We start from the raw sequence: 15800 nt of genomic DNA, 5'->3' as shown, positions 1-15800 counted from the left end.
TGTTTGCAGTATCAGGCTACTGTGCACAGTGGTGTGTGTGTCTTGTTTCCTTACATTTTGGACAAGTATATATATATATAAAAAAATATCAAAACAATCCATCCAGGCATTCTTGAGTTATGCTGGTCCATTACAGACAGACAAACACACAAACCCACAAACGCTACCCTCTGCATAACCTTCTCGGCGAAGGTAATGAATGCGACAGGCAAGCACTGTTTTAAAACCACATAATTCCACATTGCCCGCTACGTTAAGATGTTATAACCTACCAGATCCTCCTAGGTTCCACAACTTTTCTTTGATATGTATCAGCAAGCTCTATCCAGAAATGTAAGTGATTAAGTTTTGCTACTTCAACTTTTCGACTAGAAACCCTCAGTGTATCTGAATTTGAATCTAGGTGTAACCGCGCATTCAAATTCAGATACACACAGCAAATATATGATCAATGTGCAAAAAGTAGCACTGCTACTTTTTGCACATCGATTATATATTCGCCAAGAAGTCTGCTTTACAGTATTGATGCGCTGTAGCCATGAATGTTCGTCTACAACTGCTTGTAAAAAAACTGCGTCAGCTTGAAGAAGATGGAATCTCCTATCAGATGTAAGGACGAGCTGATTCCCTTCTCTGCGCCTGTTTTGATACTATTTTCTATCATTACAATTGCAAATGCAGTACTAGAGAATCAAAAGTTGCAAAATCAGGATGAGCCCGATCCTTAGCAGTATCCATCTGTGCCAGACTCGGAATCTGTCCTTGATCACACCGTACGGCTCATATCTCACTCCATTGCCAAAGAGGTTATCTATAAGTTCCTTACTCTTATGTTCATTTAGAGATATCTAATGAGGTTTGTGTATCAAAGATGACTACAGGTTCCGGTCTGTGCTAGTTCGCAGAGGAAAAGGATATTGAACACTTCTCCTCGTGTAATGTTAGAATCTGCAGATATTTGCAATAAACAGTAATTCGTCTTCTCCGCACAAATAAAAAACATGAATATCTACAAAACTAGAGCCTGTACATACGATACTGCACCATGGTCGTCTTGTCCCATATAGATGCAAAAAATGGTTTTATGCGGCAAAAACTGGTGAAAAACTGACATTTTAAGCTCAAAATAGCACTTTAGAATCTCTTTAGAACCCGTTTGGAACTTAAGAATCCCTTTAGAACCCGTTTGGAACTTTAGAATCCCTTTAGAACCCGTTTGGAACTTTAGAATCACGTTCATTCCACGGCCGCAGGTCAATGACCGTAGCGAACAGGCCGCTTAGTGGAACACCGAACACTGCCTTCGAAATGGGGTCAACGACCTCCGCTTTGGAACGCGCGACCGGGCAGAATGAAATACATGTATGTGTTTAGGTTGCTTTGCGCTCGGATATACCAAAGACCAAAACGACAATTCGAGACAGCTTCCTTAACTCATTTCTAAACGCTCCGAGGCATGATTCCAAACGCTCCTAGGCATAATTCCAACCGCTCCGAGGCATGATTCCTACCGCTCCGAGGCATTTCCTTACGCGCTGCGACAGTTTCCTTACGCGCTGCAACAGCGTTTCCTTGCGCGCTGCGACAGAGTTTCCTTACGCGCTGCGACAGTTTCCTTACGCGCTGCGACTGAAATTTCCTTGCGCGCTGCGACACAGTTTCCTTACGCGCTGCGACACAGCGAAGACCCTTGCCCCCCACGCTCATACAGTGGACGATCCCAGGTGGGTCAGGGGTCACTACACCATCGTGTTGTGAATGTGAAGAGCCAGTCAGATCGTGTCGATGATGAAAACTTTTTCAGTGCTTCGTTCTGACTCTCACCATCTCGAAAAACACTTGCTGCAAACTAAAAGGAAGCCATGATTGCCATTAATAACAATTGACGTACCCAACTTTATTTTTGCTTTACTTTTGTAGTGTAAGAATATCAAAAGGTTGATAATTGTGCATTTATCTGTCAGCTTGTGTTGTGCGCACATAGCAGTGTTTATTTCTTTGTTTTGTCCGAGCGTCCGAGTAGAGTTAGAGTCGATAGCTCAAATATTTAGTGCATCGCATCATCGAGTCGGTAGAAAACAACAATCTACGTCGGGAAATCGTACCCACAACAACGCTATTGTTGCAAATTATAAATGTTACAAGTAAATGTACTGATCTAAATAAAATTCGCCGTTATTATTGGTTAAATATGGCCGTGTTTGTATTTTTGTGTCATTGCGTTTGATTTACTGCCCCCCCCCCCCGATTCAATCGGGTCAGTTTGAGCTAACACCTCATAATCGGCAAAGCCGGGTAAACGGGAAAATTGCGCTGACAAATAGGCATTGCAAATAAGCGGTTTCTACTGTATCAAAGTTGTTGCAGAAATGCCTCATCAATTATGCAAATAGTGTTCAAACTCACAAAATGTGTGTTTCTTATAATATTCACCTTTATCTTAACGTTACATGTGTCACTAGCATAGATATTCTGTCACTTGTCACCAATGTATTACAATATTCAAATTGTCATGTTTTGCGTCAATCATAACAGTAAATGTTGCTCTTTGTATGTTTTATAATCACTGTAATAAAACGAAAAACACCGCCCAGCACCAGGCCCCACCCAAAGAAGCAAACTGCGTAACAAATCAAACTGTTCCCACGATACTTCAGAATACACTCGTGATGGCCACGGGATCTGACACGTAGAACAATATCTAATATAAATGGGAGGGCGATTCTCCTTACAACCAGACAAGATACGGTTCTTCCAAGATAGTTAAGATTAAAGAGTGCTACTCTTAGCCATCCCCGACTAATGGGATCCATCACTGCCATATGCATACAGAAGTCGGGCAATCCGCTTGCTTCCTATCCAGAAACACCGGTACCTATACTGAGATATAGATAGAGCAACAGGTGAACTGACCGATCGTTTGTACCACTTCACTTGTAAGGATTGCTGATAGAAATACAGACTTCTCATAGTAATTCCTTGACATTTCAAATTGACATTCTTTAAGCAATATATCAGCTATTCAAAACCATGGAAAATATTGAAATGCGGTAGAAAAGTGCATCGAGAGGCATAAAGTCAATAACCTAACTGGGCCTGGCAACATTAAGTAGGCACTACGAATAAAGAACCTTAGATAAAACTTAAACAACAGCATAAAAAGTGGACGATGCTACGCTAAGTCCTTACCTGAGAGTTCAGTTGTGGAGTCTTCCTTCCTCGGAACACAAAGGGCAAAAGAGACCGTCTGATATGCACAAGACGAGTTATTCCATCTGCGCATGCGTAGGTTGATGAGAATAACTTGGGAGCGGGCCATTGTGATATAGGGGTGGTTGGGCGTTACTGTGTGTTTTGGAGTGCGCTTTGGCGCAGAAGATATGTTTAGTCACTACGAATTCAGAACGTCAGGTAAAACTTCATTAATAGTGCACGATGCCATGCCTCCATAAAAGTGTATCATCTCCTCACGAATGCTTTCTAATTCATGAAATTCATGTACAACGAAAAATACCATCCGACACAGGCCCCGCCCAAAGAAACAAACTGCGCAACGAATCCAACTGTTCCCACGATACTTTAAACTACACTCATGATCGCCGCGGGATCTGACAAGTAGATATTTTTTAAGTTGATTGCCAAACCCGAGAGAAAATAACTCTATTCCAATGAAGAATGTCACGTGTACAAACCCGACTACTTAAGTTTCATCGCTTTTACCCTTTATCACAATTCAAATATCAATCTTCCTTATTAATTCTGCAAAGCATGCAACCATTTCGTTGGTCTTCATTATGGTCACTTACAGGTTGCAAATTATTTCTTGACTTATCCCGTGTCACGGACTTGTCCTGTGCGACGCCTCAACTAAATAAAACACTTTGTCCTTCCTGGTATAAAGGTAAAGATAGACCATGTGAAGGTAAACATTTTACATTTGCTCGGAAATGCTGTCCCTCTTTAGGTATTCTCTTCATTTTTCTTTTTTTAGCGTGTAAAGTGCCTTTCATAAGGGCACGGCGTCAACGTTACGGGACAAATCAGGAACTGCGGATTCGAACTCAGACTGGCTTGGCAGACGCCTTACTGATTTCTTAGTGATATTATCATGGCAGAAGTAAAGAGTGCTAATTTGGTACTTTCTTTACAGTGAGGTAAGATCAACCCAGACACCTTCGCTATGGCAATAATTTTTAATTGCCACACTTATTTCCATTTAGGGCGAAGGTATCCAACAAGTATGCATGTAGTTCAGCAATGTACAAATTAAACGCACCGGCTCTGGCATTCGTGTTGTATTTGCACAGGTATAAAAACACAAGTATATCTATAAACTGAACAAAGAAGTACAATGTTTACTACTACACATTCTTACATCAACCTCCTTCCATCAACCTTTCAAAGCTCTAATCTGTTATAACAGAGTGGCATACAGGAAGTCTTTTGAATGTCATCATTCAGCATTGTATAAGATTGAAAATTCTATGTCCCTTGCCAGCTGTCGACAAAAAACTAGGGTCGGCAGGCTTTCGTAGTAAGAGTAACCGAGAACGCAACATTTTTCTTGTGCCCTATTGGGCAATTCCATGCGAAGAAAATTTGCATAGCTTATGGCTGTGTTTTGCTAAGTTGCTCGATGGGTAATTAGTCGACTGGATAGAATGCAATGAAAATGGTAGGGAGAGAGTTAATCTAAAAATAGGAAATAATATAGAAACTTCTTTGCATATCTAATCAGCAAAGTCTGCACTAGTGTCCGTAATTCGCGATCGGCTACATGAAATTGTCGGTGGTTACAGTGTCCGTGCTAATGCCAGGGTCACATTTCCAAGCCGGGGCCCGAACGGGCTGTTTGAGAAAACAAAGAATAAAAGCTGCATATCAAGAATATACACATGTACATAACGTATGATAAGGAATAATTCTTAAAAGTTTTTTTTGTGTTTTGTTGTCTTTTATACCATAGTTTTCGTTCCCGCAAGCTGCTCGGCCGGGCCCCTGGTTGGAAATGTGACCCTAGCATAAGTTGTTTGCATCCATCCCGAAATCTCATGTTGAAATCCATCTGCAAGGGGATGAGATATTTATTCAATAGCACGGTGCACACGTCTTTCAATGTTAAGTTGTTGTCAAACGTTCCACGGACAACAGAAGTGTTCATTCAATTATATACATAAGCCTTCTTCTTACTATCTTTCAACGCAACTCTACACCATGTTTCTTCTCCGGCGCCCTCTCCAAAGAATGGCCTATAGTTGCACAAACAGGTGAACTTGGGTAATGTTCGTCGAAGACACGGAGGCGTAGCGATAAATAGCGAGTTGAAGCCCCGGTCATACTTTTACGTAAATTAAGTCCGCAGTAGTGGCGTATCAACATGTTTGGTTTAGGTTAAGTTTGCAGCCGAAGAAGTAATTTCTTTGGTTCGATAACTAGGCTGTACAACGGTAGGTCAAAGTGAAAAACAACTTCTTCCCCTCAAACTTTACTTAAACAAAAACACACAAAAAAGATGTTGATGCGCAACTCACTTCAATGAATATACGCACAAGTGTGACAGGGCCCTAACGTTGTGCACGCCGAAAAACGAGTGCGTACATTCCATTTGTCATTTCCCGTGTAAAGACCGAGAGTAGGAAATCATTCGTAGTTCTTGGGTACGTAGGAAAAGTATGAGTATGTGCATTTCGTATTTTTGTGACGTCTGCAATTCAAAAGCAAAGGATTTTAAGTCATATGTAATGCAATCTTGAGAAGACTTTAGGTAAAGAGAAGGATTACACTCGTGAAAAAAAACTTCAATTCTACTCTGCTGATGAAATTTTTGCCGTGCGTAATTTTTTACCGATGCCATGCGCGATGTAGGCGCGCGGCACCTTAGCGGCCGTTTTAATACGCCACGTGTTGCTTTTCAATCAAATGCATGTTGACATTGACGACGGGTTGCTACATCAATGGTCCAACTAGGGATGTTTTAGTCCAACTTCTTGAAGCCGGCAAAGACGGCAAAGACTTTATTTCACACAAATCGCTATTTATCGCTGGTTATCATGATCGCAAAAATTGACAAATTAATATCGAAAACGTCCCGCAGTTGCCAATCATACTGACCTCTGCAGTCTGCACAATACCGCATGTACATGTAATCCTAAAAGTACGCAGACAATCTTTCATGTTATTTAAGTCAATCCAGGGCAAAAAAAGATCCAGACATGTTTTGAACCGCAGGATCGTTTTAAAAACAAGCAATGAAAAAAATCTACATTTACGTTGCTTTGCGATGATTCCCACCCCCACGCACATCAAAAGCGTGTCAATCGTAATCAACATGCGAACTTCAAAAGATTACTTGCAACATTTACGTCGCGCCGACTTATCATGTGCAAGCCGACCACGTACCTTATCAAACATTTATCCGACCTGTATAAAGGAGGTTATACGGAGAACCTCCTTGTGTGTACATTTACCCTGACGGCGCTGTCCGACCTCCACTTGTGTAGCGGGACTGACGTTGCCCACCGCTGTACATGTAGTATCTCATGGTGAACGGAATGACCATGACATAAGGTAACGTTACAAGGGGGAGGGCATTCTACGCTGCGGCATATCTTGTTTGTTCAGTCAGTTTAATCGCGAAATAAAGTTCTCAAGTCCCACGTTTTGTCTGTGTGTGTGTATTTTGCATGCAATTCCCCTATAAGTCTCAGGGCAAAAATCAATTTTGCATGACGTTTGTTGTATGTGTTTTTATGTAATAGCCACCACTAATCTGTGACCTTGCATCGAACGTAGCCGTTGCTTATGTTCAAATTTTCTTGGTAATGCAAAAATCGAATAACTATACATCAATCCGTGTTTCACACAGACGACAGCTAGCGCTCTATGCATAAACTTCGTATTCAGCACGCTGGACGAAAACAAGGAGGTTTAAATATAGTCAAGGGACAACCAAAGTGCAGTGTTAAACTCATACCGACGATGGGGATAGTTAAGAATATGTTTACTTCTGTGAAGGTAAACATAAAAATCAACAAAACATCTAAGTAGCAACGTCGTAATGTCCTTGGTATATCCAAGGTATTTACCCTCCTTGGTATATCAAAGACCAAAACGACAATTCGAGACAGCTTCCTCAACTCATTTCTAACCGCTCCGAGGCATGATTCCAAACGCTCCGAGGCATAATTCCAACCGCTCCGAGGCATGATTCCAACCGCTCCGAGGCATTTCCTTACGCGCTGCGACAGTTTCCTTACGCGCTGCAACAGCGTTTCCTTGCGCGCTGCAACAGCGTTTCCTTGCGCGCTGCGACAGAGTTTCCTTACGCGCTGCGACAGTTTCCTTACGCGCTGCGACTGAAATTTCCTTGCGCGCTGCGACACAGTTTCCTTACGCGCTGCGACACAGCGAGGACCCTTGCCCCCCACGCTCATACAGTGGACGATCCCAGGTGGGCCATGGTTCACTACACCATTGGTGTTGTGAATGTGAACTGCGTCCTTCCCTAAAAGTATCAGGGTATTTTTTCATAAAGGTAACATTACGATGACGCGTTTAATGGTACGCTACCATGGTGTTACGTGACCGTTCGACGTCGCCGTGTGTCATAGGTATTTACTGTTGCTACAACCGTGACAGTAATACGGACGGAACCGGCTTGGCTCTTTTTTTAAATTATGATATTAAAGTTCAAGAGACCCCAAACTTGACACTGTCAGTAGTACAGACTATTTATATAGATATATCATATGAGTAGACGGTGTACTTGACGGGATCAGTAAGGGGGTATCCTTCTCGTACTTGCTAGCTCTTCTTTTATACATTGTGTATGGATTTTGTTTCTCTGTTATTTCAGATTCTCGACCTGAAATAAACTGACCTGTCTCGCAGGATAATCCTACCATGACAGAAGGTCAAGTTGGTCACGGTTTTTAGTCCTTTCAGCATATCGCATGAGCTAGTGATGAAAGGTCATACATGGACAACAGACTACTAGTAACAGATTGCTCCTCTAGAGGTATACGTATTGACTAATCCCGTTTGGACATGATAGCATTTCCATAACATTCCATTTTATTCATGGCCGGGGCTATAGACAGGATGTCCCCGTGAACAAGACTTTTGCATTATCGACCGTGCGTTTTTGTCAATAAGAATTATTTGGCCACTATTGATATGGTGTCCACGATCCTATCAGCCCTACCCTAACCCATTCATATACAACCATAACCATGAGTATGATCTTGTCACATGGGGCAAGAAATAAGTAAACTTATTAGGGTGCTTCAAGTTTATTTGAACGGTGAAATTACGATGACGCGTGACCTTTCGACATCTAACGTTAAATCGCCGTGTGTTACACTTATAATTCTCCAACTCCAAGCAGAGGTTTCGGTCTAGTAAGTAACGTTAGGAGTGTCCGGGATTTGTAACGTTTCTCTCCCTTAACGTTAAAAATCCCGGACACTCATAATCTACTCGACCGAAACCTCTGCTTTGAGAATATTACTGCGATAACGAGGTCTCTATTCAACCGCCTTGGTTACAGATATAGTTCATTTGCTGTGAGTAGTGAGTAGGCGTTGCACTTGGAATCGGAGGGGGCATATATAGTACCTCTCTACGAACTTTAAAAGTTGGTTACGTTCAGATGGTACGTTGGACTACAGGTACTTAATTCTGATATGCTGTAGTTCTTTTCCTCTTACTATGTTTAAATGTGCATATTACACAACATTGTTTTGTGGTGAAAGCGTGTGTGTGTGTGTGTTGGGGGGGGGGGCTCTCAACGACAGGCAGATTTCTAGCGAGGTCAATGCCCACTATATATATAGTAAAGTTGGTCTTTCCCAAAGCGCCATTTCACGCCGATCTACTGGCACGCAAGGGGAAAGAGAAGGAATATTTAACGCCCATTGTCCGTCAATTGTTATTAATGGCAATCATGGCTTCCTTTTAGTTTGCAGCAAGTGTTTTTAGAGATGGTGAGAGTCAGAACGAAGCACTGAAAAAGTTTTCATCATCGACACGATCTGACTGGCTCTTCACATTCACAACACGATGGTGTAGTGACCCCTGACCCACCTGGGATCGTCCACTGTATGAGCGTGGGGGGCAAGGGTCTTCGCTGTGTCGCAGCGCGTAAGGAAACTGTGTCGCAGCGCGCAAGGAAATTTCAGTCGCAGCGCGTAAGGAAACTGTCGCAGCGCGTAAGGAAACTCTGTCGCAGCGCGCAAGGAAACGCTGTTGCAGCGCGTAAGGAAACTGTCGCAGCGCGTAAGGAAATGCCTCGGAGCGGTTGGAATCATGCCTCGGAGCGGTTGGAATTATGCCTAGGAGCGTTGGGAATCATGCCTCGGAGCGTTTAGAAATGAGTTAAGGAAGCTGTCTCGAATTGTCGTTTTGGTCTTTGGTATATCCGAGCGCAAAGCAACCTAAACACATACATGTATTTCATTCTGCCCGGTCGCGCGTTCCAAAGCGGAGGTCGTTGACCCCATTTCGAAGGCAGTGTTCGGTGTTCCACTAAGCGGCCTGTTCGCTACGGTCATTGACCTGCGGCCGTGGAATGAACGTGATTCTAAAGTTCCAAACGGGTTCTAAAGGGATTCTAAAGTTCCAAACGGGTTCTATTTTGACTGGTATATTTCAAGATGGCCGACAAGATGGCTGACCTTTGTCACAAATGCGGCGCGAGTTATTTGCCTTTCTCAAATTATTGAGATCTCAGCCTCCTTGTTTGATACAGAGTAACAAAGCGGAGTGTTTTAGGCGGAGACTACACTTCTACGTAGAATAACAAGGTCTGTGAGGCAGATTCTTTCGTATATCTGTAACGTGTTACACAGGGCGTCACACTGAGCGTGCACGAGATAGCCCCCCTCCCCATCACAAGTATGCCTACCTGTGAGGACTGTCGCAGCACCGGGGCTGAGACCCGCCAAGGGGATTTATTTCTGTGCCAAAGATGTAACAACAAGCGCTTCCCACCTGCAGCCCCTACCTCGCATGGTGAGTCCAAAGATATCTTCATTAACGACCTGTTGTGCTTCGTCGTTAACAAGATGGATAAGATGCCCGGCGACATTGTCTCCAAACTGTGCCTGGAGACTTATTCCGAGGAGGAGATTGAAGTTGCTAAGAAGTTAGTGTTTGACACATGCAAGCCCAGCGAACGTAATAAGAAACGCCAAGGCAACAACAAGTCCGTCACAAACATGTCCGACATTTTGCGGGTTCTTCACTCCGCTGACCCGCTTACGCTTCCGACATTTGCGTCTGCATCCCTCAGACTTCCTGTTGTAACGCTGGAACACACGGACTTCACACTGTGTCTTCAGGAGGTTCAGCTAATGCGACAGGAAATGAAAGTCGTCAGGGCCTCTACCATCGACAATATGAAAGTGCAGACAGAACTTGCAACCCTTCGCCGAGAAATCGCCGACCTTAAGAACATGAGGTTGTCGGCATCACAAACTGTGCCGACGCCACGTAATGCCACCTTCGCCGACGTGGTGTCTGACAACTACCCCCAACAGACCGGGCATCCCTTGGCAACGAAGAAATCCCAAGGACCCGCCCAAGTACACGCCCAAGGTCAAGGTGATAATACAAAGCCCAAGTCTCTCGCCTCGGCGTCCCACTCGCCTCGTCGACGCCGCAGATCTAGCGTCCCTACGGCTCCTGACACGGATGGATTTAGTGTAGTCAAACGAAAAAAAACTAAATCCAGAGCTATAGTCGGCACGGGCAACAAGCCCTCTACCCTGTTGACGGCCAAGGCCAGGCCCACCGAGGTCTTTGTAACGCGTCTGGGACCCGACACTGAGCCCAAAGATGTTGAACAGTACCTGCGCGACAACTTGTCGCAAGACTGGACGCTGTCCTGTTCGAGCCTTCCCACGAAGTTTGACTCCTACACTTCCTTCCACGTATCTGTGGACACTGATGCTACTGAGGAAGTCCTGTCACCATCCTTTTGGCCCTGTGGTGTCCTGGTTAGACGGTTTCACAGCAAACGTCCCTCCCTCAGACCAGAACAATGACGGCCACATGCAACACGGATAGCGACCTGAAATCATTGAGGGTATCATCTTTCAATTGTCGTTCTGTCAAGAACTCCGCCGAAGCTGTTAAGGACTTGTGTAAAGTCTCTGACTTTGTCCTCCTCCAGGAACACTGGCTTATGCCAGATGACTTGAATTTCCTTGCTGGTTTGAACAGTGACTTTATTGCGCACGGCACCTCGCCCATGGACATGGGTGGGGGCCTACTCCGCGGGCGTCCTTATGGCGGTGTCGCAGTTTTGTGGCGCAAAACTTTCAATGTGAGTATTGTGTGTGAAGATGACAGACTCCTAGCTGTTAAGATTATCAATAGTGTAAATAATAGTGATTTACTTCTGTTATGTGTATATATGCCTACGGAATGTTACAATAATATTGACATCTACTTGGACAAATTAGGAAAAATAGAATCGATTATTCAAGAGGCCAATACGGAAAATATCTGTATTTTGGGCGACCTTAATACCCGCCCCGATGGCATATTTGCTCCCCTATTGCAAACCTTCTGCCATGATTGTAACCTCATATTGAGCGACATCGCATTGCTCTCTGAAAAAACATTTACGTATGTAAGCGATGCCCACAGCACAACATCCTGGTTAGACCATTGTCTGTGTACTGACACAATGCATGATAGCATCTCGGAAATGCGAGTATTATACGACTTTGTCTCATCCGACCATTTCCCTCTCTGGGTTTCATTTGCCTGGGAGTCGGCACCAGCTGTGTTTACAAACACAGCTGATCCCGGAATTCCTCCACCCAACAGGATCAGGTGGGAACGTGCAACCCCTGACGACCTGGCGCGGTTCAGGACCTGCACCGACAGCCTGTTATCCGCTATAAATCTGCCTTTTAATTCACTTTTGTGCCAAAACCCTAATTGTAATAACATTGAACATAGATCCGATCTTGATAAATTCACCTCTGAGATAGTCGCTGCCCTTAAAAGTGCGGCTTCTACCTCTCTTTCGTCACGGAGCGGCAAAACTCCCCATGTGATCCCTGGTTGGAATTCTATCGTTAAAGAATACCATACCGCAGCTCGAGATGCTTTCTTTTTATGGTGCGATAACAATCGACCGAGGTACGGGGCCATTTGGAACTTAATGAGAACAACTAGGGCCAAATTTAAGCTTTCTCTAAGAGAGTGCCAACGCTCTGCCGCTCAACACAGGGCAGATGCTCTGGCGTCTAGTCTACATAAGGGGGGGCAGACGGGATTTTGGTCCGCCTTACGTTCCCAAAATGGTCCCAGGTCCAACCTTCCTTGTAATGTGGATGGTCACAGCGGTGCCTCCAGCATTGTCAATATGTGGCGGCAACACTACAGTTCGTTATTAAACTCTGTCAATGCCAGTACCTGTAAGTCCTACGTAGACGACACTATCAAAGCAGGCGTTAGTTATGACCCTGGTATGTTTACACCTGTATTTGAAATATGTGCAGCGATTAACAGGCTCCCTAATGGGAAGTCCTGTGACGTAGATGGTTTGTCAGCTGAACACCTGAAGAACGCGGGGCCTCGACTGATCACGTTACTCTCCCTGTTATTCTCAGCCATGTTGCTTCACGGCCACATCCCCCCAGTCCTGCTTAATGTTGTTCTTGTCCCGTTAATCAAAAAACAAAATCTAAACCCCTCAATCAAAAACAACTACCGGCCGATTGCCATTTCCAGTCCCCTGTTTAAACTGTTTGAATCTATTCTTCTTGATCGTATGGAGAGCTATTTATCTACTCCAGCGAACCAGTTTGGCTTCAAACAGCATCACGGGACTGATATGTGCATCTTCGCCCTTAAAGAGGTTATCTCTTACTTTAAATGTCGAGGCTCCCCAGTCTTTGTATGCTTTCTTGATGCTTCGAAAGCCTTCGATCGTGTTAACCACTATACATTGTTTAACAAACTGCTCAATAGAGGAGTGCCTGTATATTTAGTACGTATCATCGTATGTTGGTTTCATATGCTGTCCTTCAGAGTGCGCTGGGGGACTACCGTGTCTGATAGCTTCAGCTCCAGCAACGGTGTTCCCCAGGGGAGCATATTGTCTCCAATTTTATTCAACATATATATGGCTGATCTCAGCGACCAGTTAAACAGTGCCAAAGTGGGCTGTTTTATTGGCAATGTTTCCGTAAACCACCTAATGTATGCAGATGATATATGCCTTATCTGTCCTTCAGCGAAAGCCTTACAAAAGTTAATTAGTATATGTGAGGCATTTGGTGCTGATAATGATGTCATATTTTGTGATAAGAAAACCAATTGTATGTATTTCCCATGCCCCCGCCTACGTTTGAATGGTGCGCCACCCTCAGTGGAGTTATACGGTACCCTTCTGGCCTACGTTCCCTCGGCCACATACTTGGGTTTTCAAATTACCCCCAACCTTTCTGATGACGATTCAATTCGAAAAATAACTAGACAGCTCTACGCTAAAGCAAATTCTCTCTCCCGCAAATTCTTCCTATGCTCGGCAGAGGTGAAGCGCATCCTTTTTATATCTCAGTGCTCTGCTATGTACTGCGCGCAACTGTGGACCAACCACAGTGCAGGTGCAATGCAGAGACTCCGGGTGGCTTACCATGACGCCTTTAAGATGTTAATGTCTCAGCCTAGGAGTACTAGTAACTCTTTACTCTTCTCGAGCTGTCGAGTTGATAGCTTCGACGCCAGGCGGCGTAAGTTGGCGCATTCATTTGTGACGCGTCTCCTTGCGTCTGCCAACGGTATAATCCAGCTGCTATGCAATTCTGAGGTTTTTGCACTTAGCGGGCATTGGCCCTACTATTGTCGACTAGTACTACCGCCATCTCGTTTCTACACTACTTGATGTAATATCTTTGTCGTTATTGTTTTACGTAGATGTTTGTACATTGTCTCTGTTGTTCCTTTTTTAATATGGGCCCGTGGCCTGAGCCAAAGAATAAATAAAATAAAATAAATAAATAAAATAAATAAATAAAGGGATTCTTAAGTTCCAAACGGGTTCTAAAGAGATTCTAAAGTGCTATTTTGAGCTTAAAATGTCAGTTTTTCACCATTTTTTGCCGCATAAAACCATTTTTTGCATCTATATGGGACAAGACGACCATGGTGCAGTATCGTATGTACAGGCTCTAGTTTTGTAGATATTCATGTTTTTTATTTGTGCGGAGAAGACGAATTACTGTTTATTGCAAATATCTGCAGATTCTAACATTACACGAGGAGAAGTGTTCAATATCCTTTTCCTCTGCGAACTAGCACAGACCGGAACCTGTAGTCATCTTTGATACACAAACCTCATTAGATATCTCTAAATGAACATAAGAGTAAGGAACTTATAGATAACCTCTTTGGCAATGGAGTGAGATATGAGCCGTACGGTGTGATCAAGGACAGATTCCGAGTCTGGCACAGATGGATACTGCTAAGGATCGGGCTCATCCTGATTTTGCAACTTTTGATTCTCTAGTACTGCATTTGCAATTGTAATGATAGAAAATAGTATCAAAACAGGCGCAGAGAAGGGAATCAGCTCGTCCTTACATCTGATAGGAGATTCCATCTTCTTCAAGCTGACGCAGTTTTTTTTACAAGCAGTTGTAGACGAACATTCATGGCTACAGCGCATCAATACTGTAAAGCAGACTTCTTGGCGAATATATAATCGATGTGCAAAAAGTAGCAGTGCTACTTTTTGCACATTGATCATATATTTGCTGTGTGTATCTGAATTTGAATGCGCGGTTACACCTAGATTCAAATTCAGATACACCGAGGGTTTCTAGTCGATAAGTTGAAGTAGCAAAACTTAATCACTTACATTTCTGGATAGAGCTTGCTGATACATATCAAAGAAAAGTTGTGGAACCTAGGAGGATCTGGTAGGTTATAACATCTTAACGTAGCGGGCAATGTGGATTTATGTGGTTTTAAAACAGTGCTTGCCTGTCGCATTCATTACCTTCGCCGAGAAGGTTATGCAGAGGGTAGCGTTTGTGGGTTTGTGTGTTTGTCTGTCTGTAATGGACCAGCATAACTCAAGAATGCCTGGATGGATTGTTTTGATATTTTTTGATATATACTTGTCCAAAATGTAAGGAAACAAGACACACACACCACTGTGCACAGTAGCCTGATACTGCAAACAAGTGAGGAGATTGATATGGGGTCTCCAAAGATATATATTAAAGCAGTTGTGTATTGGAGGGCAAAACAGATCAAGTGGTCAATACACATCCATGCATGCTCTTCAAGCAGAGGCAGGGCTTGTTTTTGACGTCCTTTATGCGTTTTGGCCAGGCCAAGTTTCTATTTGGCATTTGGGGTGGCGCACAAAAGAAACTCTGCCAAAAAAGGAAGCCTGGGCAAAACGCCTGAAAGAGGTCCAAAACAAGTCAAGGCCCATTCTCTGCTTGGAGGGCAATCTTTCCTAAAGAAGTAGGAGTGAAATGTAAGGATAAATGTGTAAAGGTATTCATATATCATATATGCCAGCACTTCTATAGTGTTTTCTCTGAAAAAGTATTGAATACACCATTGGTGATTGTCCAAGCGTAAGGTAATGTGCCTATCTAGTTGATCCAAATACACATCCAAATACACCTCCTTACCTAGGTGTGACAGAGGTGTGAACTGGATTTAATCCTCGATAGGGTTTTAGGTGTTAATCCTCGATGCTAATCCTCGATGCTAATCCCCGACGTCGGTTTCCGATGCATCGATGTTCCGATGCATCGATGTTC

General features: G+C 43.7%; 1 protein-coding gene across 1 annotated transcript; it reads left to right on the top strand.

Annotated features, from left to right (window-relative positions):
• The first annotated feature begins 9896 nt into the window (after nt 1-9896).
• LOC136425913 (uncharacterized) lies at nt 9897-11045 on the top strand. The gene has a single exon (XM_066414838.1). It carries the CDS (start codon nt 9897-9899, stop codon nt 11043-11045), a length of 1149 nt encoding a protein of 382 aa, XP_066270935.1.
• Nucleotides 11046-15800: the final 4755 nt, after the last annotated feature.

This window comes from Branchiostoma lanceolatum, chromosome 19 (assembly GCF_035083965.1).
Source record: "Branchiostoma lanceolatum isolate klBraLanc5 chromosome 19, klBraLanc5.hap2, whole genome shotgun sequence".
Lineage (NCBI taxonomy): Eukaryota > Metazoa > Chordata > Leptocardii > Amphioxiformes > Branchiostomatidae > Branchiostoma > Branchiostoma lanceolatum.
The sequence above is the reverse complement of the archived record's forward strand: the minus strand, read 5'-3'. Positions and strand labels throughout refer to the sequence as shown.